Below are 27,835 nucleotides of genomic sequence, written 5' to 3'. Positions count from 1 at the left end.
TTGGCCCAGTGTATGAGTGCTAACTGTGCAAAGTTAAAAAGTTAAATGTCAATTTTGTATGTTCTTCGTAAAGAATATAAGTATCATTTAGAAAAAAAATATTGTTAAGTTTTTTGTTATTACAATTTATATATTTTTGTTATATATATATATATATATATATATATATATATATATATATATATATATATATATATATATATATATATATATATATATATATAACATTACGTCTTCTTGAAATATAACGTCAGAACTCATTCTAACGTAGTTTGTAATTTTTAAACGGTTTTTTATATTTTTGATTTTGTACTTCAAGGCTGATGATTGTCGATAGGCATGAAACTTTAATTTCCATTAAAAGTTGTTTTTTCTAAAATTTAATTATAATTATAAAACGCTCTGTTTTGAAAAAATATATATTTTCTTAAATATTGAGCACTCTACAACAATCAAGAGTTTAGTATTTTTAATACTAAATCATACAACAGCAATATATATATATATATAAATTTCTAATAGAGTTGTTCCAAATCCTTTTATATTAATTTATATAATTGTTTTATTTATTTCAATATCCTTTTTATTACTTTTTTAATCAAAGTATGTTCAATTTATGTAAAAATTTAATAATTTCTAATCTGAATTCAAATTAAGTAGTGAGTAACCAGGGCTTGTTCAAATAACAAATTTGAAAATATTTTGTAAATTGTAAATCACTGCAAGTTTTTTGCCAGCTATAAATGTATGGGTAAATCTGCACGCATCAATGCTCTCCTGCGAACAAAACACCTGTTAAACAACAACGTTTCATTTCGCTTCACTTCATTTTAAAAAGAGCAACTTATATGCAATAAATGATTGCAATTTAAAACAAATATATATATTTTAATGCAAAATAGTGAATAAATATTTATTTTTGTAAATTTATTAATTGCAAGATACTTTTTCGATTGTTTCATCAAACGTTTACTATGCTAAGTTAGAAAGAGTAGAACAATAAGTAAAACCGGCTGCAGCAGCATGTTCAACAGATTGACTTTTTTGTTATGTATCTTGCTACTAATATTAGATATTACTATTGCAAATAATAAACATCATAAATCAAAAAAAAAAGTACATCGTGAAGATGTCATTAAAGTCTCTCATGAATATAAAGATGGACGCTTTACTAAAACCCCAAATTTTAATGCTCGTCAGCTTACAAAAAATGACAAAGTATATTTAGGAAAGTTAGAAGACGCTCTGCAGAGCAAAGAAGGAAAATTGTTATATACAAACTCATGGGCTGTTCAGCTCAATCCAGCCGAAGTTGCCCAAGCAGATAGAATTGCCAATAACCATGGTTTTGAGAACTTAGGACAGGTAAAAACTTTTTTATTTTTACAAAGCTAGTTTTAAAAATTTTTTAAGATCTTTTAAAATTAGAAAGATAATATGGATCAAAAAACAAGCAAATAATAAAACCAAATATAGAAAACTAATTACTCGCAATTATAGTTAAAAAACATACTTATAACATTATGTATGTTATATATTTTGTATTTATTATTTTGTAATAAAAAATGCATCTTAATAGTTTGCTTCTCATATTATGTTTGCTTCTTCCAGAAGTATTTTATTAAATAAAAAAATGACATTTTTTTTTAAATAACTTAGATCTATGCATGATTCTAAAGAATATTTTTAAAGTTACACGGTTGTTTTTTTTTTTAAATAAGATACCAAGCAAATGGGCTAGTACTAAATGTTTCTTTAGAGCTTCTTTTCAGAAAAGTTTCAAATTATCAAAAAGAGATAACAACTAAATAAAATACAATTTGAAAACATGTTAATAAGCAAGATTACAGTTAGTCACTCAATGTAATATGATCTTTGGAATTGTCTTTAAACAGAACTCAATATTTTTCTAATTTTGTGTAGTACCACGTAATCCTCCCATTATACTACAGTTTTGAAAATATAAACTTGCTAATAGGCAAGAAAAATTTGTAATACAAGAAAAAAAAACGTTGTTAAACTAGTTTGAAAAGAGCTAGACAGCTAAAAGAAAAGTGGTTTGACATTTATTTAAAAAAAAAGTTTAATCCTTGCGTTCAGTCTAAATATAGACATATGTTTTTTTTTTAATGAGATACTTATAAGATACTCTAAATCCAAATAGTGGCTAAGTTTTTTGTAGTCTTTTTTTTTTTAAGGTAAAAGTGAAAAATTTTATGTTTTTTTCCTTCTTTGATTTGCGAACGCAATAGCTCGCAATAGAACGCAGCAGTAACCAAAATCAAAATTTTTACTAGATAGTGTTAAGATTATTTTTAACACTATCTAGTAAAAATGTTTTACATTTAATGTTGGTTTATAGAATAGACATTAAAAAAACTCTTTAAAAAAATTAAAAAAATCATTCTTGTTCAAACTCAACAACTAAATTGCCGAAAAAAGATAGATATTGAAGCTGCAAAAAATGCCTCCATCACAAAAACTGCATTCAAGTGTGGGGTTCGATTTGTTTGTTGCTGCCGACATCGAACCTTACACTTGGTTCTGAGCCAAAACTCTAACCACTGTGCCATGGCTGCTACAGCATTTTCAATACTAATAAGTAAAAAAAAAAAGAGTCAACAATGGTGAATGTATTTAAGTTCGATAATCGGAACATAAACGCATGAAATCGTTTAGTAAATGTGTAATTAATTAGTGGCACTTATGTTTTACATCTAGACGGATCTCGAACGCTAGTTTGGAAACGGTATTGCAATGTTGTCAAAATAATATTACTATTCATTTGATATTCTACAGCAATTAAATGCAGACCAAACAGTACCAATTAACCTTAGCTATTTCTGAACCGTTTCAACGACGTTTCAAATTTTTTTCTCAACAACACAGTCTTTACCTTTAAACCAGCCATGTAAAGCAGTTTCTGTTTTATCAGGTACATTAGCTTTAGGGTTTGATAAGTGTGAACCACTACAGAAGAAAAATAAGAAAAAAGAGGGATAATAATATGAAGATTTGTTTCCAACAAAATAATCATTTTATGCAAAGCTTTGTAAACTCATAAATAATTCTTAAAATCTAAAAGCATTTAATACGCAATGGGGCAGTCGTAGTTCAAATTAATTTATTATAAAAACGTAAAACAAAACTTACGCTAATATTATTGGAACGGATGAAAACATGCTTTTTGATTTATTGCTGTTTAAAGATGTTTTGAATTGACGATATAAAGATAATTCTCTATTACTATTACTGAGACACAAAGAAGAGAATGCAAATGTAAACTTCACAATAAAGATAGTGATGAGTTAATGAGCATGTTTGGTGATGTCCATTAACTCTTTACGATTTTTTAGAAATTCAGGTTTCAATTTTGCTGACTTATGCTGGCTCAGCGTTTCTTGTAGCATGATTTTTGTAATAAAAGACTATTATTTAATGAACATAATAAAGTGTTAACCTGAAATTTAGTACATACTCCAGTAGCAATAATGTTAGCGCGATAAAGTTTAAAGTATCTAAGCTCTAAAAACAATGCGCCAATATTGTTTTCTACTCGGGTAGACAGTTTCAAATCACCATAACAACATGTAAATTGAATTAAAAAGGTATATATTTAATGGTATTTTGAAATAGATAATGTAATTTTTTGCACTTTCTGTTATTTCGTAATACAGTCGTATGTAGAGCTTATTTATATGCATAAAACGAGTCACCATAAAATTTATTGCTAAATTACTTGAGTAATTATACAAAAGTAGCTGCATCAAGTATTAAGTTGTTAAAAGTCGTTTTTGAGGTCTTTTGAGGTCACTAATAAATTTATTTAATAAAATACTTAATAAATTCTTAATGATAATTTTGATGTACCAAGAGTAGGCTCACGGTTAAGGGTTGTATTTGGTATTTTTCTAAATCTCCTCTTGTTTTTTAATAATAATAAAAAAAAAATTAGTGGCGTACAAGATGGTGTGAATGTAGTGTTAGAATTAATACCAGGTTTATATATATCTAGTTATTTTGTTTGTTACTGGTTGGGTAATTTGTCTCAGTAATTTGCAGCTGGCAAAGTACTGAGACAATCAATCAATCAATCAATCAATCAATCAATATATTTCTGAAATATTTGGTATTACATTTCAAGGTTGTTTACAAATAGTATAAACTACTAATATAAAGTAAACACCTAATGACAATAATTAAAATAGTAATGGTAATAATAATAAAAATAATATTTATAATAACAATAATAATTGTAATAATAAATAATAATAATAATAACATGTTATTTTAACAGTAGTAATAATAATAATATAGTAAATATAATAATTTAAATAAAACCTTGCTTATGATAGGAAGAAAACTAATGGGACATTATTACTCTCCATAATTTTTGAAAATAGCAATAACAGATACTGCTTTCCAGCAGGCTGAAAAACAACACTCTTATAAGCACTAGTTGATTAATTTAAAAGTATAGATGACAGCTTAGAAGAACACTATCGCAAGACTAAAACATTCCGTGCCAGCCTGAATCCAAGAAGTTATGAAAAAAATCACACAAAGAGTCCAAGTCAGCTTTAAGGTAGTTATAAGAGGTACAATGATAAGGAGATTCTGATGATAAAGAAAAATGAGATAATAGTTTTAGAAAGATCAAACCATGATCAGAAGCACCTAAGGGTGGATGTGAAGAAACTGAGCACTGACTAGAATCAAATACAAGACACTTGAGTAGAGAAGATAAATGATTTAGATTGTTTGGAAAACAAGTTGGAAAGTTGACTTTCCAACTTGTGTTAGAGATTGAAAAAGGCAAAAGTTGTGGGTCTTTATACCTGCAGATTAACATCACACTAGAACCAAGCTACTTAGTGTGATGAGCATTAAAGTCACTAACAACAATGATTTTGGCTCTTGGATATAGAGAAAGGGCTTGGTCAGTTTGATCAAAAATAACATTGAAATAGAGTTCAGTTTTAAGAAGAAGGAGAGTGATAGAATAAAGAGAGAGGTGATAGAATAAAGTGGTGCTAAATGAAAGCATATAAAAGAATAGTCTGTGGATTCAAACCTAGTTTCCCTATAAATGAGTGAATTGTAGCCTCGACAATGCACATCAAAACTATGAACAGGGACACTATTTATGCACAGCATGACACTTTTAGTACTCTGATATTTTACAGCTGTTGATGGAATCAGCCTTGCTGAGAGCTACCTAAGAATTACTTTGTTATTATATATGATAATTATTTATTGTTACTATGTCTTTATTATTAAATTTACATGTAGCTATTGTCCTTTAATTTTTTTCTTTTTTTGCTGGTTTGACATGGAATGCCCCCAATTTGTTTTGGGTAGCTAACCATACATTTTTATCAAGCTTTATCTTAAAGATTTTACATCAAAGGTTGGTACCAATCTTTAAAATGAAATGCTTCTGATTTACTTATCACAAATTATTTACAATTTTTTTAATATTCTTTTATAGAAGGGGGATGAGGGTAGAGGTGAAATGTCTCTTCCCTTAAAAAAATATTGTTTTAATTTGTAAACTACTTCCACTTGTTTTAATAAAGATAAAAAAATTTACAAGAATAAAAATTTTTTGATACTAAAGTGTTTAACAACTTTTTTGTATGATAATATGCATATTTTATAAAAAAGCATTATTTTTAAAAAAAAAGTATGCAATTTATATATAAAAATTACAGATTTCATAAAAAGCATTGTTTATCTTCAAAAAAAGTTTACTTGATATCATTTCTTTCTATATTTCTAAAGTTACTTGTAAGCTATGGCCAACTGTGTAAGCACTTATTTAACATAAATTAATTGTTCACTAACATGCTATTAAAAGTTTTCTCAAGCATAATATGAATAAATAGTTTATAAAGATGTGTTAATATATATATATATATATATATATATATATATATATATATATATATATATATATATATATATATATATATATATATATATATATATATATATATGTAAATTATGTTAGTGTATTTTACAAATAGAGTACTCAATGTTCTTAAAGAACAGAGCAATAATAAATTAAATTAATAAAAAACACTTATCTAACTTTTTTCTTCTACTTGTTTCACCATTGCTGGATCATCAGGAAGAGTCCTCTTCCTGATGATCCAGCAATTGTGAAAGTTCAAGTAGAAGAAAAAAGTTAGATAAGCGTTTTTTACTAATTTTATATATATATATATATATATATATATATATATATATATATATATACACACATATATATATATATATGTATATATATATATATATATATATATATATATATATATATATATATATATATATATATATATAATATTATGTAAAGGAAATGTAGTTAAATATTTTATATGTTTTAGATTGGAAATTTAGAAGGATTCTTTCATTTTAAACACAAAAAAACAAAGAGCAGAGTAAAAAGAGCTTTGCATCAAACAACTAAGAAGTTACTAGAAGAGAATCATGTAAGTTTCAATGGTTACATATGTATTTAAAGTAATGTTTGTAAGTATTTGTAAATATTAGTGTCATACACTCTTTGCTTTATTATTGTTATTTGTGTTAGTTTATTAAATCAGGTATTATGGGCTGAGCAGCAACATCTTCTTGATCGTCGTAGAAAAGATGGAATACCTACAGATCCAAAATTTAAAGAGCAATGGTATTTAGTAAGTGCAGTCAGTCTAAATAAACTAATTCATAACATTAGAAAAAATATAAATTTTGTCAGTTGTCATGAATTCCAATATACTATACATTCATAAATAATGCAATAATTTTGTGCAGTAGGCCAGTTAAGAAACACTCAGGCTCACAATCTAGAATTTTAAAATTCAAATCCCTATACGCATCTGGTAGTACTGCTCTCAGTCTGTTTCTCTGCTCAGTGCCCTTGTATAACAAGGTTTTTATATCAAGTTTCAGGTTGATAGTAAGTTACAAATAAATGTACCTAAATAAATGTAAATAAAAAAAAAAGAGTAGCTTTCTTGACTGTAGTGCCTTCTCTGGAGTCTTGAAAGGTGAATTTAATAATAATAAAAAATACCCTCTCATACCTTATTTGTTATAGAGTTTTAATATTAAAATAATTCCCAGACATTCGTACACTTAGATTGTTATTAGCCTAAGTGGATGTATGATGTCTAAGAACTTTTGTTAAATGATTTTGTCATACTAGAGCAAAGGTTTGATATTGATTTTTGGCCGAAATTAAAAAAAAAAATTTGATAATTTTTTTTATTATTGTATTATTAAATTCTACATTATCCAAGTTTTATACTTAAGCTTGAAAGAAAAGTCAATAACTGTTTCCAAAAGTGATTAAAAATATTTAGAGATTCTTTTTTATTAACAAAAATTATAGTAAAGAGTTTAATTTGAAATAATAATAACTTTTTATAATTGAATATTTTCATAAATTATTTTATGTTTTAATATAAATAAATGTTTATTATTCAATTTTAACTTCATCATAAAACTTGAGTCCGCATGCATGACTTAATCAAAATGATTTTATTAAATCTCAATATACATATTTTTTTGAAAAAAATATCAGCATGCATATATTATTATGCAAGCCAACTTTAAAGCTTTTAAAACATACCTATTTTATTTTTTTTTTGGAATAAAAACTATGGTATTTTGAAAGTTTGAGGTAAAAAAATCATATAACATATGCAAAAGTTTTATTGTTTAGTTCTTTTAGCTAGTAATATTATAAATAGTAAATTTATTGAATATGGAGAAATGTGACATTGGAAAAGCCATAAAAACTTTTATTTAACTCAAAGTTCTTATAAACAGCAAGAAGAAATAATGTAGCGATAAAATAATGTAGTTCATTTCAATTATATGCTGTCATCATGAGCAATTTTATAGAAAAAATTTTGAGAAAAATTTTTAAAAAAAATTAAAGATTTCTCTTAACTTTTCTTGTAAAACTAAAGTTTTACAAAAAAAAAAAATGTATATGTAACATCAAGTTGGAAGTTCTGCAGCAAATATTAAAAAAAAGAAAATGGTGGAGATTTTAGTTCACAGGTGGAATGGGAATTAAAAATGCAAGAATAAGGTTAAGTTTGATATCTCTATAAAATTGTTTAGGATTTCACCAGTCAAATTGAAAAGCGTTCCAAAATAATGCAAAATACCTGCAGCAAAACAAAAGTTTGGGGACTCTATAGACTCTATATGTTTTTAAATAGTGTTAAAATTTTGATGCCAAAGTGGTTAGCTCACAGCGTCTCTGAAGTGCATTGCCGTGGTTTAAATCCTTATGCTTGCACATTAAAATTTTCTTTAAAAGCTTTTTCAATTTTTTAAAATAGAAAATAAAACATTTTTGAAGTTCTATAAATATTATAAACATAACATATGTAAAGATATTATATACTAAAACAAATGAAAAGAAGAGAATATTTAAAAAAGCCTAAAATTTCTAAAAACATTAAAACACTGGGAAAAATTTGTTGCGCGTATGTCATTATTGAGATACTTATGTTATTAGTTAGTTATGTTATTAGTTAGTTATTAATGTGCTTAGACAATTAGTTAAGTCTGTGTGACAACTTTCTTTCTTATAGAAAAAAAAGATTATACATTCAAATTTTTATTTTTATTCAAAATTGAATTGAGGCTCCTAATAAGTTACAGATAGTCTGAAATAAAAATTATGGTCTGAAACTTGATAAAAAAAAAATTAATAAAAAATTAAAGTCTGTTTCCATTTTTTTTATAGAAGTTTATAATTTTACAATAAAAATTTATAATATCTCTTCATCTTCTAGGATTAACTCTTACTTCCGATCTTTCTTGGAAACCATATATAAATCTGTTGCAAAATTAGCATCTGCTAATGTTGCATCTCTTTGTTGAGCTCAACACTTTCTTACTCTGGATTATATTCTCTATCTCTATAAATCTCAAATTCGTCCTTGTATGGAATACTGTTGCCATATTTGGGGCAGATCTTTAAATGATGCCCTTTCTCTTTTAGAAAAGGTGCAAAAACATATTGTAAACATAGTTGGACCTGCTCTTGCAGCCAACCTCCAACCATTATCACATCGTCGTAATGTAGCTTCTCTTTCTCTTTTCTACAAATACTATAATGAGCACTGCTCTAAAGAGCTAGCTCTCTTGTGCCATCTACTAAAATTCATTCTCGTGTTACTCGTCATTCAATTAAGTCTTATCCTTTTTCTGTGACTGTTCCTAAGTGCTCCAAAAACTCTTATTTGTCTAGTTATTTTCCTCGAACATCAGTTCTTTGGAATTCGCTTCCTTCATCTTGTATTCCTGATTCATACAATTTGCAATCTATTAAGTTGTCTGTCGATCGTTATCTTGCTCTGCAATCTTTATTTTTTCTCTTCCAGTAACTTCCAATTCTAATAGTGGTTGCTTGCAGCCTTGTTGGAAGTGAAGATGTTTAAAAAGAAAAAAAAAAGAAAATATATGTTTACAATGAAAATTTATGTTTACAATAAGAACTTACAATGTTTACAACAAGAATTTATAATGTTTACAATAAGAATTTATGTTTACAATAAGAATTTATAATGTTTACAATAAGAATTTATAATGTTTACAATAAGAATTTATGTTTACAATAAGAATTTATAATGTTTACAATAAGAATTTATAATGTTTACAATAAGAATTTATAATGTTTACAATAAGAATTTATGTTTACAATAAGAATTTATAATGTTTACAATAAGAATTTATCATGTTTACAATAAGAATTTATGTTTACAATAAAAATTTATGTTTAATTTATGATGTATTGAATGTCTTTAATTCAAAACTAAGTTTTTTAAGATTTGTATTACTTAATAGAATTTTTATTACTTACTACTACTTACTAAAAATTATTGAAATAAAATGATTGTATAAAGAATAAGTATAGAAATGGTTAGTGTGAAATAAAATTAATGTTATTCGTATTATAAGGGTCATGGTATGTCCATTTATTACACATATTTTAAAGTCTATTCATATTTTTAAGTCTATAACATGTTTTTTAAACTTTTTATACCGGTTGTAATTAATCAACACATTTTAAGTAGGTATTTTAAATATTATTTAGTCTGGTACTAATATCCGAATCACTGATAAAAACGAGCAAGGAATTCTATCATTGCCAGAGAAAAAATAAGAAACCCTATTTCACTAGAAACAGCCAAGTTAGTATTTCAGGGTGTCCACTCTGCTGGAAAAACAGGAAAAACTGGAAAAAAGGTTGTTTTTAAAAAACACTCTGTAAAAACTGGAAAATTAATGCTTTAACCAACATTGATGCTGGAAAAACTAGAATTTTTTTTTTAATTTCTGTTTAGTAGCTTAATTTGTGTTCAGTTATTGATTTTTGAAGATTATTTTAAATCTTACTAACAATATTTATTCCTTTTAAAGTTATATATTTTTAATTTAGATTAGTATTGTTATTTTAGTATAAATATGGAGTTAAAAAAGTAAAACATCAAAAATGATTTAAAGATGACTGGTTGACCGATGATAACTTTAAAGATTGGCTAAAAGAAGATCTTGAAGATATTACAATAGCAAGATGTGTGGTTTACCACAGGTCAATAAAACTCTCTTTAAATGGGCGCTCTGCCTTAACAGATCACACAAAAGCAGCAAAGCACAATATAGAATTAAGAAAGTTAAAAGGGTTCTTTGCAAAACCAAAAGAGAAAAGTTCTTTACCATCTGCCTTTCCTAACTTTAATGAGTCAATTACAGAAAAACGAAAGACATCAGATTCGTGTCAAAAAACTAGATGTTAATAAGGCTGAAATTATTTGGCAAATGTAGATAGTGGTTTTTCTCTATGTTAAAATGATGACTTAAGCCATGCTTTTACAACTGTTTCCCAACAGTGCCATAGCTTCACAATTTCAGATGGATCGAAGCAAAACTTCATACAAGTTGAATGATGGTTAAGCTCCTTATTTTAAATCAATTTTGTTAGAAATTTTAAAGCTGCTAGACATCCATGTCTATTCTTTTGATGAAAGTTTAAATGAGGTCACTTTAACTTCTGTAATGGATATTTATATTAGATTCTGAAATGTTAATAGAAATCGTGTAAATGCATGTTGTTTTGGATCAGGTTTCTTAGGTCATACAACACACCAAGACTTATTATGCCAAATATCAATGGATGGTCCCAATGTCAATCTAAAATTTTTTGATGAATTAAGTTCAAGTTTGACTGAAACTATTTTACATTCTCTTATTAACATTGAAACTTGCAGTTTGCATATTGCCCACGGCAGTTTAAAAACTGGAGAGGCTGTCACAGAATAAAATCTGAAAAAAGTTTTGAATTCTGCCTATTGTATTTTACATGATAGTCCTGCAAATAGAGAAGAGTATAACTCTGTTTTTTCTTTTCTTTTTTTTTTCAACATCTTCGCTTCCAACAAGGCTGCAAGCAACCACTATTAGAGTTGGAAGTTACTGGAAGAGAAAAGATGAAGTTTATAGAGCAAGATAGCGATTGACGGATGACTTAAAAGATTGCAAATTATATGAATCAGGAAAGCAAGATGAAGGAAGCGAATTCCAAAGAACTGATGTTCGAGGAAAAAAACTAGACAAATAAGCGTTTTTGGAGCACTTAGTAACAGTCACAGAAAAAGGATGACACTTAATTGAATGACGAGTAACACGAGAATGAATTTTAGTAGATGGCACAAGAGATGCTAGCTCTTTAGAGCAGTGTCCATTATAGTATTTGTAGAAAAGAGAAAGAGAAGCTACATTATGACAATGTGATGATGGTTGGAGGTTGGCTGCAAGAGCAGGTTCAACTATGTTTACAATGCGTTTTTGCATCTTGTCTAAAAGAGAAAGCACATCATTAGAAGATCCGCCCCATATATGGCAACAGTCTTCCATACAAGGACAGATTTGAGATTTATAGAGATAGAGAATATAATCCGGAGTTAGAAAGTGTCGAGCACAATAAGAAATACAACCTTAGCAGATGCTAATTTTGCAATGGATTTGTTATATGGTTTCCAGGAAAGATTAGAAGTAATAGTTAATCCTAGAAGATGAAGGGTAGATGACTCGTTGAGTACATCACCGTTCATAAATATAGAAAGATCTAAAATATTGCAGTAACGATCGGCTGAAAAAAATTTGTTTTTACTTGAATCACTTTTCACCAGCCACTGTGAGCCCTATGTCAAGCTCAAATACCCCCTCCAAGCGATCAGAGAGAGTAGACTTCTTATCAAGACAAGAATAAATGGTAGTACATCAGCAAACAATGTCACCTCAGATGTGAGAATATCTGGAAGATCATTAATGTAAATTAAAAAGAGCCTATTTATATATATATATATATATATATATATATATATATATATATATATATATATATATATATATATATATATATATATATATATATATTATAGTATATATATATATATATATATATATATATATATATATATATATATATATATATATATATATATATATATATATGTAGGGCCATTAAAAGGCCCTATATATATCTATATATATATATATATATATATATATATATATATATATATATATATATATATATATATATACATACATATATATATATATATATATATATATATATATATATATATATATATATATATATATATATATATATATATATATATATATATATATATATATATACGTATATATATATAAGATCTAGTGGAATCAAGAGATGATATTAATGAAAAGTTCTTAGCAAAGTCACTGACACTAGAGCCAAGCCATTTAGTGTGATGAGCATTAAAGTCACCGACAACAACAATATAGGCTGATGGATAAAGAGAAAGGGCTTGGTCAATTTGATCAGAAATAACATCGAAAAGAGTGCAGTCTTGAGATTAAGGAGAGTGATGTAGAACAAAGAGAAAGGTGATAGAATGATTTGGTGCTAAATGAAAGAACATAAAATAATAGTCGGTGGATTCAATCTAGTTTCCCAACAAATGGGCGAATTCTCAGGAATGTAAATGCCCAGGCCAAGCATGTGACTATTGGAGTCTTTACAAATTAAAGGAAGATAACCATCAACATTAAGATCACAAGATGAGACAGTCGAACTTAAATTTGTCTCAAAAAGAGCAAGTAAGTCTGGTGAACTTTGTAAGAGATAAAGCTTAACATAAGTATAGTTACTTTGAAGTCCGCGAATATTAGTGAATGATAGGTATAGAGAACTTGGTGATGACGATGGTTTTTTGTGTTTTATAGTTTTTGGTACTTTGCTCTCTTTTAAATTTGATAAAGAACTTGACTCAAAAGCATAGATAGTACTCAGTACACTATTTAATTGTCCAAGCAATTGCCTCATTACTTTTAATAAACCCTTAGCCATAACAAAGGGCTCCAAATGTGGCCTCGACAATGCACACTAAAAGTATGGACAGGAACACCATCCATGCACAACATGGGACTGTTGTTACTCTGATTTTTTTCAGCTGTTGATGAAATCAGCCTCTCTGAGAGCTACCACAGAATCCGGGAAACCTGACTACCAGCCGGCCTCAGAACCATAAAACTGAGTTTTAGTGCTCTACCCTTATTAGGAGATAACAGAATGAGTTGCCTAGTCATAAAAACAGAGACACAAGCAAAACCCATGCATTGAATCAAGAAAGTTCAGCATTCATTATGCTAAATTGGAAACAATGTTTTATAAATACATCTGCCCCAGCCTAGTAGATGAAGAAGGGGTGCGAAGCTGAATAACAGATAGGACCTGTTTACCCCTTAGATAGGATCTGTTTACCCCTGTTACTGGTTCTCTTGTCTGTCCTCTTAACTTCTGCTCAACAAAGTAGTTACTTCTACTGTACTAGCTCCATTCAAAACATAAATTCACATGCTTAAGATGATAAAGTTTTTACATGACATCTAGTTACTGGCAATTATAGTAAGACAGGCGACATTTGTTGTGAATCATCTGACTCGCTGACTGATACAAAAGTATTGACAAGAGAACCAATATGACTAGATATGATTTCAAATGTTTCTAAATGGTATTTGATTTATACTTTATATGGGTTGAAAACAAAAAGGCGGTTAACAGGATGATCGAAGTGTGGAAAAGTTTATTTTTTTTCTGGAATGCTTTACTTAAATCCAAGTAACTAAAATGTAAAAGCTATGAGAAATCAAAAATTGCTTTTCAAGATCACTTAATGCTTCCTAAAGTTCATTTCTTTGCTTATATTGCAAATATAGTTGAGCCTTTTCTGAACAAATACCAGACAGACTATCCAATGGTTCTATTTTTATACTTTGATGTAAAGGAAATAACAATAAAGTTGCTTGAAATTATTGCTAAATTGGCTGTCCTTGAAAAACGCAGAAGCTGGAAAATGTTGAAAGATTTGGATCTTTCTTTGACTAATAATCTGTTACCTGATAAAAAGCATAATGCAGGATTTTCTGTTTCTAAAGAACTACATCATCTGAAAAAGAATAATTTAATATCATTGTCTCAAAGCATAGAGTTCTTTAAGGTGGCCAAGAAATTTGTTGTTTTAATAGTGAAAAGCTTTTGTGACAAATCTCCATTGAATTATTTGACCCTAATGTCTTGATGGAGTTGACAAAACAAAAATTGGTTGATCGTTTGAAAACTTTACCTGGGTACTTCAAGAGTTTAAGGATTTTATCACAACAGCAATGTGGCTTGATGTTATCTCAGTTTAAAGATTTTAATCATAATGAAGTCAAAGCCATAAAGCAAGAATCTTTTAAGTTTATTTATTTAAAGGATCATCATGATAATTTTTATTTTCAACATGATTTGTTATCAGCAATTGCATTGAATTGTGTTTTATCATTAAATTAATTTTAACATTTAGTCATGACCAGGCTGCTGTTGAGCATGGTTTTAGCATAAACAACTCTTCTGTTAAAACAAACATGACACCTTCAAGTATTATCTCCGTAAAATTGTAAAGGTCCATTTAATTGCCAATTATTTAAAATAGCACACAGTCCAAATTACAGCACCATTGGTCAAAGCTTTTCGATCAGCCCATCAAAAATATATAATTGAGTTGGATTCAGGGATGCGGAATCCCAAAAAGGACTCCAGATTTGAAAGTCACAAAAAGATTACATCTTTCTAGTTTTTGGTATCCAGGAGCTTTAAAAATATGGGCTATTAATGGGGAAAAAATCAAGACTTAATCAGAAGAGCAATCAATTTTTGAACCCGGAATCCTCAGGTATAATGGCAGCAAGGACTCCAGGCTTAAAAACAATAAGTTCATTAAATATAAATTTTTTTCTTATAGCAGATCGTTAATCAACCAACATGTTTAGAGCTTCTGGACACCAGAGACCATTTAAAAATAAAGTTTAAAGCTAGAGTCCTTTTGGAACTCCGCATCCCTAGTTGGGTTATCCTAAAAAAGAGAAAATGAAAAGAGAGCAAAAACAAAAAGCAATGCATATCACAGCCAATACCAAAAAATTAAATCAAAAAGTTAAGGTTGCAATAAAACCTATTTTAATGATGGAAAACGAGATTACAGAGTGTATGGAACTTGCAGAGAAGTAAAGTGATCTGAGTTAAAAGTACAGAGTGTATGGAACTTGCAAAGAAAAAAAATGATCTGAGTTAAGTAAAGCAAGGTAATATATTAAAAAGAAAAAGTATTGAAACTAAAGGTTGAGTTTATAGAAAAACAAATTGAAGAAAATAAAACTAAAAAAAAAATTGATAATTTAGTTTTTATTATTATAAGTCTTATTTTATTTCAGTATATTTTATTGTTATTATTATTTTAAGTTATTTCTCCTTTAAAGTTTTCTGATTTTGTGATTTATTAAGAAATTTTGCAATTTATTAATCTTGACTAAGATAAAAAATGCTTTAAATGAATTGTGCCTTCCATAAGAGTTTTTTTGATATAATAACTAGAAACCTGGTAAGTCTACAAGTAGTTCTTTATTTTAAATAATTATTAATTGGCCGCCATGAATGTTTTGTTTTTATTTTTAGCTTTTTTTAAAGTTAATTGCTTAAATTTGTGCTTCACTCATTGTTATGACTGACTTTACAGACTCTTCAGAGTTTCACTAAATTTAATTTGTTTTAGTAATTCTGAAATTTGTTATATTAAAAAAAATGTCTTATTCTAGTCCTTGCTTTTGTTGTCTTTTTTTCTGAATATATAATTCTCAATGGTGTTAAGTATAGTATTTACAGTGTTAATGCCTTTTTAATTTATTACAGTTTTTTTCGATTAAGTTGAAGTACACAAATATATCTAGTATTTAGCATTTAGTTTTAGGTTACTTACTTTTATGTTTATAATTACAGTGGTTGTCTTCAAGGCAATTTTTGTATTACTTTGGAAATATTATTAGTGCTGGAATTTAAGTGCTTTTTTAATACTGATGCTGGAAAAAGATATGGGTTTCAGGACCAAAATTCTGGAAAAACATATCTAAATGAAGTAATAAGTGCTGAATATTTTTTTAAACTTTGAGTGGACACCCTGTAATTAACTTTTATCAAAATGATGAGTTTTCAAGAATAATGCTAAGAAAAAATAATTTTGTAAGTATTAAGAAAAATCAACATGTTCATTAATGGTTACTACTACTCAATCTTAATGAATTACATGCTGCATTTAAAAATGACTATTCTAATGTTAAGGTCAGTTTGTTAAAGTTTTGTACTCTAAAACCTAAGTGGTGCATAACTAATGCACCAGGTACTCACAATGTATGTATATGCATACATCACTAAAATAAAAAGTAGATAAACTAAAATACAAAATTGATGCAATTTAATAGAATAAAAGTTGCAATTTAATAGAATAAAAAAGATCTCAAAGATTTTGAGTTTAATTGTTTGTTCTCTTGAAAATGGGAAGTGTATGCACCGATTTAAGCTGAGTACTGACCGTATGACACTACTATTACAATTGTTGTCACTAAATGATATTAATAATTTATTATGTGATAGCATTGACAACTTACCAAACATTCATTTATAGCAAAAAGGGTTTGTTTATAAGATTCAAGAAGATATAGCTATATATATTAAAAAAAATCTACCAGATGTATCATGTGTGAAGTATTTTTCTGATGGTTGTGCAGCGTATTTTAAAAACTTTAAAAACTTTATCAATTTTTGTGATCAAATTAGAGACTTTAAATTAAGTGCCGAATGGTTATTTTTTGTTACTGGTCAGGGTAAATCCCCATGTGACGGTATCATCTCTCTGTGATGGTATTGGTGGGACTGTTAAAAGAGTAGTCTCTCAAGAAAGTCTAAACAAGTAACTATTTAACAGATTTTGGAATACATTTGATTTAAGTTATTTTTAATGGAGAAAATTGGCCAAACTCAAGCAAATTTAGAAAAAAGATATTTTGATGGTAGAACAGTTCCTGGCGTATCATTGTTGGCGTATCATTATCCTGATGTATCATTATTTTATTTAAGCGCACAAATTATCATCATTTAAGTATTTAGTATCATCATTTTATTTAAGTACATATACAATGTTATAAAAAAACAAGTGCGAATACATGTACTGAAGTATTTGATACTATTCCAAAAAAAAATTAATAATAATAGTGATAAAGAGATTTCATTAAACATTGTTTTGATGGTAAATGGATTTGGTGGATAGGGATTGCTGAAAATGTAATTTATCTTGATATTAAAGTTAGATTCATTTTCTAAAATTAATATTTTTGCGAGAATTTTTTAAAAGTTAATACTTTTGTGAGAGCTATAAGTTGCTCCCATAAACAACTTTAAAGGAGTGTGGGTGAGAGCTAAATCTCTCATTCTTCATGAGGCCTTTATATATATATATATATATATATATATATATATATATATATAAACCAAGTTTTATATTTAGAAAAATATTAATGTTATTTAGTCAATCATGTTTATGTGAAAATCTATTAAAGTTTATAATAAATTTTTAATTTATTTTTTACTCCAAATTTTAGCTTTAGTTTTTGTTTTTTAGCTTAATAATGGTCAATCTACTGGTCCATCTGGAGTTGATATCAATGTAAGGCCTGTTTGGGAGCAGGGTATTACAGGAAGAGGAGTTGTTGTAAGCGTCTTAGATGATGGTATAATATTAGTTAGTTATTTCTGCTTTATTTGTGTAGAAAAAAAGCTGTTTTTTTAAAAAAGAAACAAGATGACAATTTATTTTTTATAATATTGTTAGGTGTTGATCATAATCATCCTGATCTCAGAGATAATTATGTAAGTATCTCAATCATACTGTCTATTTTGTTGTTGCTATTAGTCAAGTTTTTTGTTTATGCTTGTTATTAAAATTTAAAATGTTAAATGGAAATGTTGAGAATATTATAAGAGTTAAGGACATACTAGCACTAAAGAAATCATAAAACATTTTAAAATATATATTATGTTTATTCATACTTAACATGTAATGATTAATAACAATTTAATATATTAGTTAAAAATTTATTTTATATTATATTTTAATAATATACATATTTTCAACTAATTTTTAATAATAAGTTGCTATAATCTTCTTACAGTAAGTGGCTCAAAATACTCTCATATTTTTTCTATGGGATTAGGGTCATAAACTTGACCAATTTAAATAATTTAGGCTAATTTAAAAAATCATGACATGATTTTTGGTATGAGGCATTATCCTGTTGAAATATTATTTCATTACCATTTAAATCTTCTAAGGATGATAATAAGGGCTCTTGTTATATTTTAATATATTCTTCAGAATTCATTTTCATGCTGCTGCTGACCTTATGCAATTTTCCCATGTCTTTAGGAGAAAAACAACCCCATACCATAATTCCTAGATTTCTGTTTACTCTTTTCTGTAGACAAACAGGATGAATATGCTCATAAGACTTTTGGGTGCACATTTGTGAATGATATAAGTGCACACAAAATAGCCATTTGACTTTAGTCCAGTTTGTATTTTTGTTAATGTTTGCCCACGTTGATCAAGCTTTTTACATTTGTAGATTTTTAACCCTTGGTTGCTTATAAAACCCTTGGTTTTATAAGCACTAAGAAATTATCACACTGACTAACTTTATACTTTCAGAAGATCAAATTAATAGATGTAAATTAATAAAATAATCGATTTTAGCGTCTGATAATACCGTTTAATTATAATATGATCTCAACCTTCTAAAGGAAAACAAAAAGATGCTGAGTACAAGCTAGTTGACAAAATACAAATCATAGTGTCGCTAAGTAAGTTAAGGGTTGGCTGGAAAACAAGTCACAAAGTTCTATCTGGGTAAGAGATAGAGAAAGACACAAATTTTGTCTTTCTTATCTATTGGAATTTTTGCAAATCAAAGGGTATTAACTCTTTACACTAAGATTCGAAGATGAAACAGATTCAGAATTTAAAGTCTTGAAAAGAGCAACTGGATCTGGAAAATTTTGCAAGAGCTAACATTAAAAGTGTTGCTTCGAACAATTGATTGAGACAGTCTGGTGGTAATGATGCACAACAGTAATTTAATGCATAACATAGTACTATTATTACATTGATATTTTACAACTGTTGTTGGAATCAATCTGTCTGGAAGCTGCCATAGAGTTCAGAAATCCTTACTACCATCAAGTATCGGAACAATTAAACTGAGAGCTATACCCTCATCAGTAACAGAATGTCAGTGGTATTGAAAAACTTTTAGAGCAAATTTAAAAACATAAGAGTTTATACCCACCAGGTTTTTATTTATGTAAAACTTTGAAAAATATTGTTTTATAATTGCTTCAACTCATTTTTCAAATTGTTTGTGCTTCAAAATTAAAATTTTTTTGAAAGAAAATGTGTGTTCAAAGTATCTGCAATACTAGGCTTGTCATACACTGTTGAACTGCTATTGTTCTCTCTTTTTACCATGTATAAATATAGTAGTTTGTGCTCTTTTTCACCTTATTTACTAAATTTTGCTCATAATTTACAACAGCATTACTTGTTTGTTTTAGATTATTTTTCTTTCATTTTATTTCTCTTTAAAGCCACATATAAACCAGTTCATTTTTATTTGTCCAATAATTATTTTTGAACTTGATTTTTTTTCTCAAATCATTTGACATCCAAACTTCGCTTTAATTTTTAGTTTTACACTGGGAATATATTTCTTGCATGATAGGTTGTAATGATATAAAAACTTATCATTACTTTTACAGCCAATGAATAAATTATGAAATTCTCAAGCCCAATTTATGCTTTTTATGTAGATAATAATTTTAGCATAGTTCCCTCGAGAATATGAAATTTTCACCAAATAATGGTGAAGAACCATTATTTAGATCTGTCATTTTAAATAACCATTATGCTTGTTTATAATATGATTTTCTTTGCTACTCAAACCTAGTGGTGGCAAATGTAACTCATATATATGATTTATATTATCTACAATTAATAGATCAAGTATGTTTTTAGGTTCACTTTTGTTTATTTTAAATTTAGCTTTGCTTTTTTTTTTTCATATTAATGTGATAAAATATGAATGATTTCAATTTTAGGATCAAAAAGCAAGCTATGATTTTAATGACATGGATGCGGATCCAAAACCAAGAGATTCTGATCCAGATAATTGGTAAGTACACAAGTGTAATTTTTTATTTAAAAAAAAAAAAGAAGTTTTGTAACTTCTGCGACAACAAAAATTATTTTTCTTCATCATTCTAACATTTAGAGTTTTTGATTACTAAAATTTATTTATGAATCTTTTTTTATGCTTTTAGAAAAGCAATAAAAAATCGAAAAAAGTGTTTAAAGTAAAAAATGTGTGCAATTTTTTTATTTTTGTGTTCTTATTTTTTATTTTATGTTTCTTTTTCTCCTCCTCTCCCTCAGTAAGATGCCATCAGATCAATATCAAGTGCAGAGGCCATTCTATAAACAAATTGAGAAATGGAAAGTACTGACTGGTTCCTTAAAAAAAAAAAACCTTCTTACCCCAGACACCCCTCCCCCCTTAAATCGCTTCTGATCAAGCGTGGATATATTATGTTTGTATGTATATGTGTATATATATATATATATATATATATATATATATATATATATATATATATATATATATATATATATATATATATATATATATATATAGGGTTCCCAGACGTCTGACAAAAGGAGGACATGTCCTCCTTTTTTATCCTTTGTCCTGTGTCCGACAGGTGAAGCTGAAAACATTTAAAATGTCCAGCTTTTTTAATATTTTAATTTTTCCATTTATTTTATTTATTATTTTTTTTTTTGCTTTTATTTTTTTATTTAAACTTTGCTTTTCAAATTATATTGCAACTATCATTTTGTCTTAATTCAATCATTAGTCAAACAGTTTGACAAACAAAAATCGAAGCAATAAAAGTTAGAACATAATTTCATTCCATTCAAAACTGTTTCATTCCATTCAAAAAAATTGCATCCCTTTCAAAAATGTTTCATTCCATTCAAAGCTGTTCTCAAACTAATAATTTAAATTGGTGAAATCATTTGATAGCACATCATGTTTTGGTCTTTTCACATATGCTAGCAATCACGGTTCACAGAAAATATTTCTGATTGTTATTCAATACTTAGGCTGGAAGGCAGGTGGTATCCAAACTAATTTTTTCACGTTAGATAGCACACCAAATGAAACCTCTGAAGCTATATTACAATATATTTTGAAAAAACTCTGAACATACGAATTGTTGTCTAAGAGTGTTGTTTTTGCTGAAGACAATGCTAATGTAAATTTTGGATTAATTAATTAATAGAAAAGTAGGCAAAAATGTGTTCTCATATTTGAAGGAAACCTTAAAAAAACCATTGGTAGGTGTTGGATGTTCTGCCCACATTTTGCACAACTGCATTCAGCATGGTACAGATTTAATGAAGGTTGATGTTAAAACTGTGTCTTGAAAATATTCAATTATTTTTCTTTAAAGATTCTGTTCTAACTGTGTATATAACACACTTAGAACAGAATCTTTAAAAGATTTATGCGACTATGTTGATATTAGTTATCATCAACTACTCTATCACTCTAAGATGATTAGTTTTGTTTCCTGCTATTGAAAGATTGCTGAGGTTATTTGATGTTTTGAAAGTGTATTTTTTTTGTGTAGATCAACCACCTGTTACGATAAAAATATTTTTTGAGAATGAATTTTCAGAAGCTTTTCTTTGGCTTTTGCATTCTTTGATGTCTGTCTTTCAAATAAATATTGCAGCAGTTGAAAGGGAAGAAATGTCAGTTTTTGAAGTTGTGAGTCTTCACTCTACCTTGGCAGTTTTAAAAGGCCGGTTAAATGAAACATTCCTATCGCTTAAAGTCAGAGATATGTTAAAAAGGTTTAAAGAAAGTGACAGAGAAGAAGCTAGTGTACGAAGCATGCATTCTTTATTTAGAAAAGTAGTTAAAACATTTTGATAAATTTCAGTGCTTTGGTTGGATGTTTTTAAATAAAGTAAAAGACTGCACATTTGATGATCTTTTGGTATTTATTTTATACCTGAAAGAAAAGGTATCATTTTGGATAATGTACAATTGTTCGACCAATACTGTAATCTAAAATTATTTGTGATTGGGAAAAATAAGCAGTTTTTTAAAATACCCTTGCATGAACAGTGGGTTTTATTTTATAAAACTTGTCCAAAGCAAGTTGCTTCTCAGAGATGCTTAATATTTTTCTGCATCCCAGGACACAACGGAAATGTTGAAAGAGTTCTCATTGATTAATGCTCAATGGGCAAAAAAAGGAACCGAATTTTAGTTGACTCTGTAAAGGGCATTGTTCTTACAAAGTATAATTTAAAGAACCTTACCTGCAAACAGCTTTATAAATATATGATTGCTAACAAAAATCTTTTGCGTAAAGTTGGCTCCTCCAAGAATTTGTTATTTGACAAACATGTTATTCTAAATAATATAATCTATTAAAACACTGTATACCTGAATGTTGCATTCTTTTTTTTTGTATAGAAAAGTATTAATTGCAGTTGTAATTTGGAGAAAGTTACGCGAGTTTGCAACAACTTGATTAAATAGATGCATAGTCTGCAAAAAAAAACACATTTAAGATAATTTAAAATCTCGTTAGGATATTTATTGTTCTTGCAATACTTTCGATATTTTTTCGTTTTTATTATTATTAACCCTTTTGCTCTGCTCATTTTTTAAGGTTTAACTACTCAGCGCGCAGTATTTTTAGCTAAAGTTGTAGGTATATTATAAATAAAATTTTGTTATGTTATCGTAATATCTGAACATTGATTAAAGTTTTTCTGAAAGGAAAATGAGTATATTTACATAACTTATATAGATTTACACCATACCTATCATTAAATTTATACAGTGTTGGTCTAAAAAACTTTTATTTTTTAAGAAATACTTTACATAGCACTTTTTTCGATAAAGAGACACTTTTTGAGAAAAAAACAGGCGGAAACATATATGTAGGTAATAAAATTAAACTTTTTAACATTCCATAGGCATTTTTACTAGAATTAATAAAACATATTTACAAAACACATTAACAAAACCTTTTTTAGTTTTTATTTAAAAATTTTATTGTGTTACTAAGCTAACTAATAAGTCAAGTTTCTTAAATCCTCGAAAAGCCTCTAAAGAAAATGATGCAGTACTAATTGCTACTATCCAGAAAAAGAAAAAAAAGAGAGAAAAACTTGAAAAAATTTGAAAACAATGTTTTAATCTGAGGAGTACTAGAAGATGCAGTGGAAAGTGATTCAGACACCCAAATGGTTGATCAAATTCTAAATGCACTAAAGTTAAGAAGAGAAAATGTTAAGAAACAAGTAAGGTTAAAAAAATGAAAGATTATGATGAACAGAAATGGCATAAACCCAGAAATGTATAAACACACAACAACACCAGGAAATTGATTGAATAAATCACTAAGCCAAGTTGATAAAAGTCCTCCTCCCCCGCTAATACTCTTAGAATTTAAGGATCATGCCACACAACAAACAGCCATCCTTAATGCTAAAGAATAGAAACATTTTGAAGCTTTACAAATTATATACATAATGCCAGACAGAACTGAAAATGAAAGATTAATTGAAACCAAACTTAAAATTGAAAGAAACAATAGAAACAATGACCTTCCAAATGAAGTAGAAGGATCAAATGGAATGCTTAAATAGGGAACAAAGTATGGAAATAAAAGATATTTGGGGCATACGCTTTGGAACACTTAGATGGATTGAGCTCAAACAAAAAGAAAGTCAGTAACCCTAAGGACATGCATAAAAATTGTTATATAAAAATTAAAGAAAAGAAAAGTTGTCTTCTTTAAAGTGTTTTTATTTTAATGCAACATCTATATGCAATAAATAGGATGAGTTCATTGTAAGAATTGAACAGCTTAGTTTTCCACACATTCTAGGCATTACTGAGACTTGTTTCAATAGTACCTCTGAATGCAATAGAAAATTACACATGCAATTTCAATAATAAAATGCAATAGAAAATTACACATCCTATTTCAATAATAAAAGAACTATCAGTGGCGGAGGAGTAGTAATTTATGTGGGAAATGATCTTTTATCTCATGAGATTGATCCTTTCTACTTAGATAGTGAGCAAATTTGGTGCAAGGTCAGTATTGGTTCAACTACTATTTTAGTTGATTGTTTATACAAACACCCTCATGCTTCATATGACCTAAACAAAATATTTAATGACTCAATTAGAGAAGCGCATAGATTGGTCAATGGAAAAAATTTAACTAACTTATTAATAATGGGTGATCTAAACTACCCTGATATCTTTTGGGATGATACAGGAGGTATGTGTTGTGGTAAAGGATAAGTTTCAAGCCAAGAAATTTTAGAAAGTATAAACGACTGTTTTTTATTACAAGCAGTTTATAAACTTTCAAGCATAACTTTCTTGATATAATTTTAATTGATGATCCTGATCATCAATTAAATCCAATATAGGATCCTATTATATAATCCTATTTCTACTGCGTATATACGCAGTAGAAATAGGCCGCCATATTGGATCCACGGAGCCAAATTAGTTCAACAAGACATTGTTGTGGGAATATTGAGTTAAGAATCCTTCCTGTTCACAAAACAATCAAAGAAATTTAGGAGATTACAAATTTGGTAATTATGAAATTATAAGTGAAGCACTTAATGATATTAATTGGCATACGAACTTCTATGATAAAGACGCTAACCAATGTTATAATATTTTCATTGACTTTTTTAATAAATTTGTTGAGAAGTTTGTTCCCATGGAATCCCTCTTCACCCTCGACTTATCCAAATCAGTACCCAGATGGATGAATAAAGATATCAAATAAGCTTCGAGATTAAAATTATCTATTTTCAAAAAGATGATTGCAGCATCTAAATTAAATAAAGGCTTAAAAGCTTAAAACTGAATTCAACAAACAATGTAAATTAGTTAAAAAAATTAGTAAATAAAGCAGTTTTACAATATGAAGAAAGTATTTCAATGTATTCAAAACAAAATCTTAAAATTTTATACTTTACATCAACAAACAAACAAAAAAGAAAAACTGATATCAAGACAGTATTTGATGCTGACAGGAAACAAATCACAGAGAAAAAAGATATCACTTATTGTTTAAACCAACAGTTCCATAAAGCCTTTACTCAGACCCATAACAGAACATTTATGTCAGATTTCAAGCCAAAAACTCAAACTATATCTTATGTTGACAGTAAAACTCTATTTAGTAATACTCGAGTAGCCACTCTACTGTGCAACTTAGACAAATCGAAACCGCCTGGAGTAGACCAGTTACATCCTTTTGTTCTTTCAAAATGTTATAAGAACCTGAGTTTTCCATTATCTTATATATTTACCAAATCTTTTGAAACAGGTATTGTTCCCTCACTATGGAAAGATGAAAATATCTCACCCATCTTCAAGAAAGGATGTAAACTTAAACCAATAAATTACCCTCCAATCTTGTTGACTTCAATTGCAAGTAAGATCATGGAGAGAATAGTGAGAGAATACATGACAGAGCACCTTACTAAACTCAAACTACTATCTATTCACCAGCATGGATTTGTTAGTGGTAAATCTTGTGCCACAAACCTCTTAGAGGTGTTAAATATAATTACAGAGGCACTAAACCATAATTTTATGGCTGTCCTAATCTTATTGGACTTTTCCAAAGCTTTTGAATATAAAACTTAATGGTTGTGGGTTTGATGTAAAATTAATTGCCTGATTTTTTAAAAAGTAGGCAGTGAGTAGTCTTGGGTGGTGTGTCTGACTGGGCAAAGGTAACGAGTGGGGTACCACAAGGATTGGTTATTGGTCCTCTACTGTTTTGGGTATATATAAATGACATGCCGAAATAGTCAAGAACTTTTGTAAGCTTTTTGCAGATAATAGCTAGCTCGTTGCTACAATCAAAAACAATATGGATATCATATCAGTTCAAGATGACCTTTACGCACTCATAGACTGGTCCAAGCTATGGGAGATGTTCTTCAATATTGAGAAATGTAAAATTATGAAATTCGGTGAAAAACCAAGCAAAAATCTAGATAACTGTTTATTCACTATTAAAGACGGTATTGGAGCTGTTTTTAACTCTAAAACAACAAAAATTGAGTGAAATCTTGGTGTAATTTTTAACAAAAAATTAAAATGGAATTACCACATCAGACATGCAATAAATAAAGCAAATATAATCCCAGGTATGCTTAAGCGAACATTCAAATCTTGGACGGAGCCTATTTTTGTTAGATTGTTTACAATCTTTGTTCGACCTCATTAGGAATACTGTATATCTGTTTGGAATCCTTTTCAAAAAAAAGACATAAGCTGTCTAGAAAAGAGCAACTAAACTTGTTCCAGCAATAAGAAATTTAGATTACAAAGCCCATCTAACTTATCTCAATCTACAATATCTAGAACAATAAAGGCAACGAGGGACATGATACAATATTTTAAAGCATTTAAGGGGTTTAATGAAGTAAATTGGTTTCATATCAATGCCATACCACATTCCCTTTTAGCACAAGAACCTGCAAGTAATGTTAGAGGCTCTAAATTAAGACTGTCAAAATAATTCACAAGAAACCAAGCTAGATATTACTTTTTTACAAACAGTGTTGTATTCTTATGAAATAAGTTGCCAAATCAAGTTATCGATTGAAGAAGCATCAACGAGATCAAGAATCGATATGACAAGTTCATTGTCGCCAAACAGACATCTGCTAAAGTTTGCTAGACAGACTTCATGAGAAATTTAATTTTTTCTCATTACAGATTATTGTATTATTATATTATATTCTAATAGTACTTTTGTTTCTTATATATTTTGAAAAAATATAAAAAAACTATGAGTAAATATTTAAGAAACCAAAAAAGTACCTTGTTGCTTTGAAAATATATTGACACTAAGAACATGAATATACATTTCTATGGAGTACTTGTGTTTTACCTTAATTAAATATAACTTTATTACATGTTCTTTAGAACTTTTTACATATAATTATGTATAAATAATGTCTCTAAAACAAAGTAGATAAGAAGTGTAAATAATGTTTTAGATTTCAAGTCACAAGCTTAAATTAACTTTCTAAGGTTAGAAAAATAGAGCAAAAATATATATACAATCATGAGAAATCAGTTATTTAACATTAAAATCCTTATTCTTACTATTTTTGAGCTCATCAATGTTTTTAACTTGGGATTGTGTCAATCAGCAATCTCAGGAAGTCAAAATGTAACTGGTTTTCAA

General features: G+C 28.0%; 1 protein-coding gene across 1 annotated transcript in view; it reads left to right on the top strand.

Annotated features, from left to right (window-relative positions):
• Window positions 1–792: 792 nt before the first annotated feature.
• The window catches only part of LOC100202929 (PC3-like endoprotease variant B), a 47,495-nt gene continuing 20,452 nt past the window's right edge, over window positions 793–27,835 (top strand). The window contains exons 1-6 of the mRNA XM_065792707.1: window positions 793–1,365; window positions 6,390–6,494; window positions 6,609–6,698; window positions 18,072–18,180; window positions 18,282–18,319; window positions 20,603–20,676. Coding sequence (XP_065648779.1) covers window positions 1,024–1,365; window positions 6,390–6,494; window positions 6,609–6,698; window positions 18,072–18,180; window positions 18,282–18,319; window positions 20,603–20,676 — 758 coding nt within the window. The 5' untranslated portion in view covers window positions 793–1,023. The remainder of the gene's footprint in view (window positions 1,366–6,389; window positions 6,495–6,608; window positions 6,699–18,071; window positions 18,181–18,281; window positions 18,320–20,602; window positions 20,677–27,835) is intronic.

Source organism: Hydra vulgaris, chromosome 03, assembly GCF_038396675.1.
Source record: "Hydra vulgaris chromosome 03, alternate assembly HydraT2T_AEP".
Classification (NCBI taxonomy): Eukaryota; Metazoa; Cnidaria; class Hydrozoa; order Anthoathecata; family Hydridae; genus Hydra; species Hydra vulgaris.
Note: the sequence above shows the minus strand (reverse complement) of the source record. Positions and strands in the feature narration are given on the sequence as shown.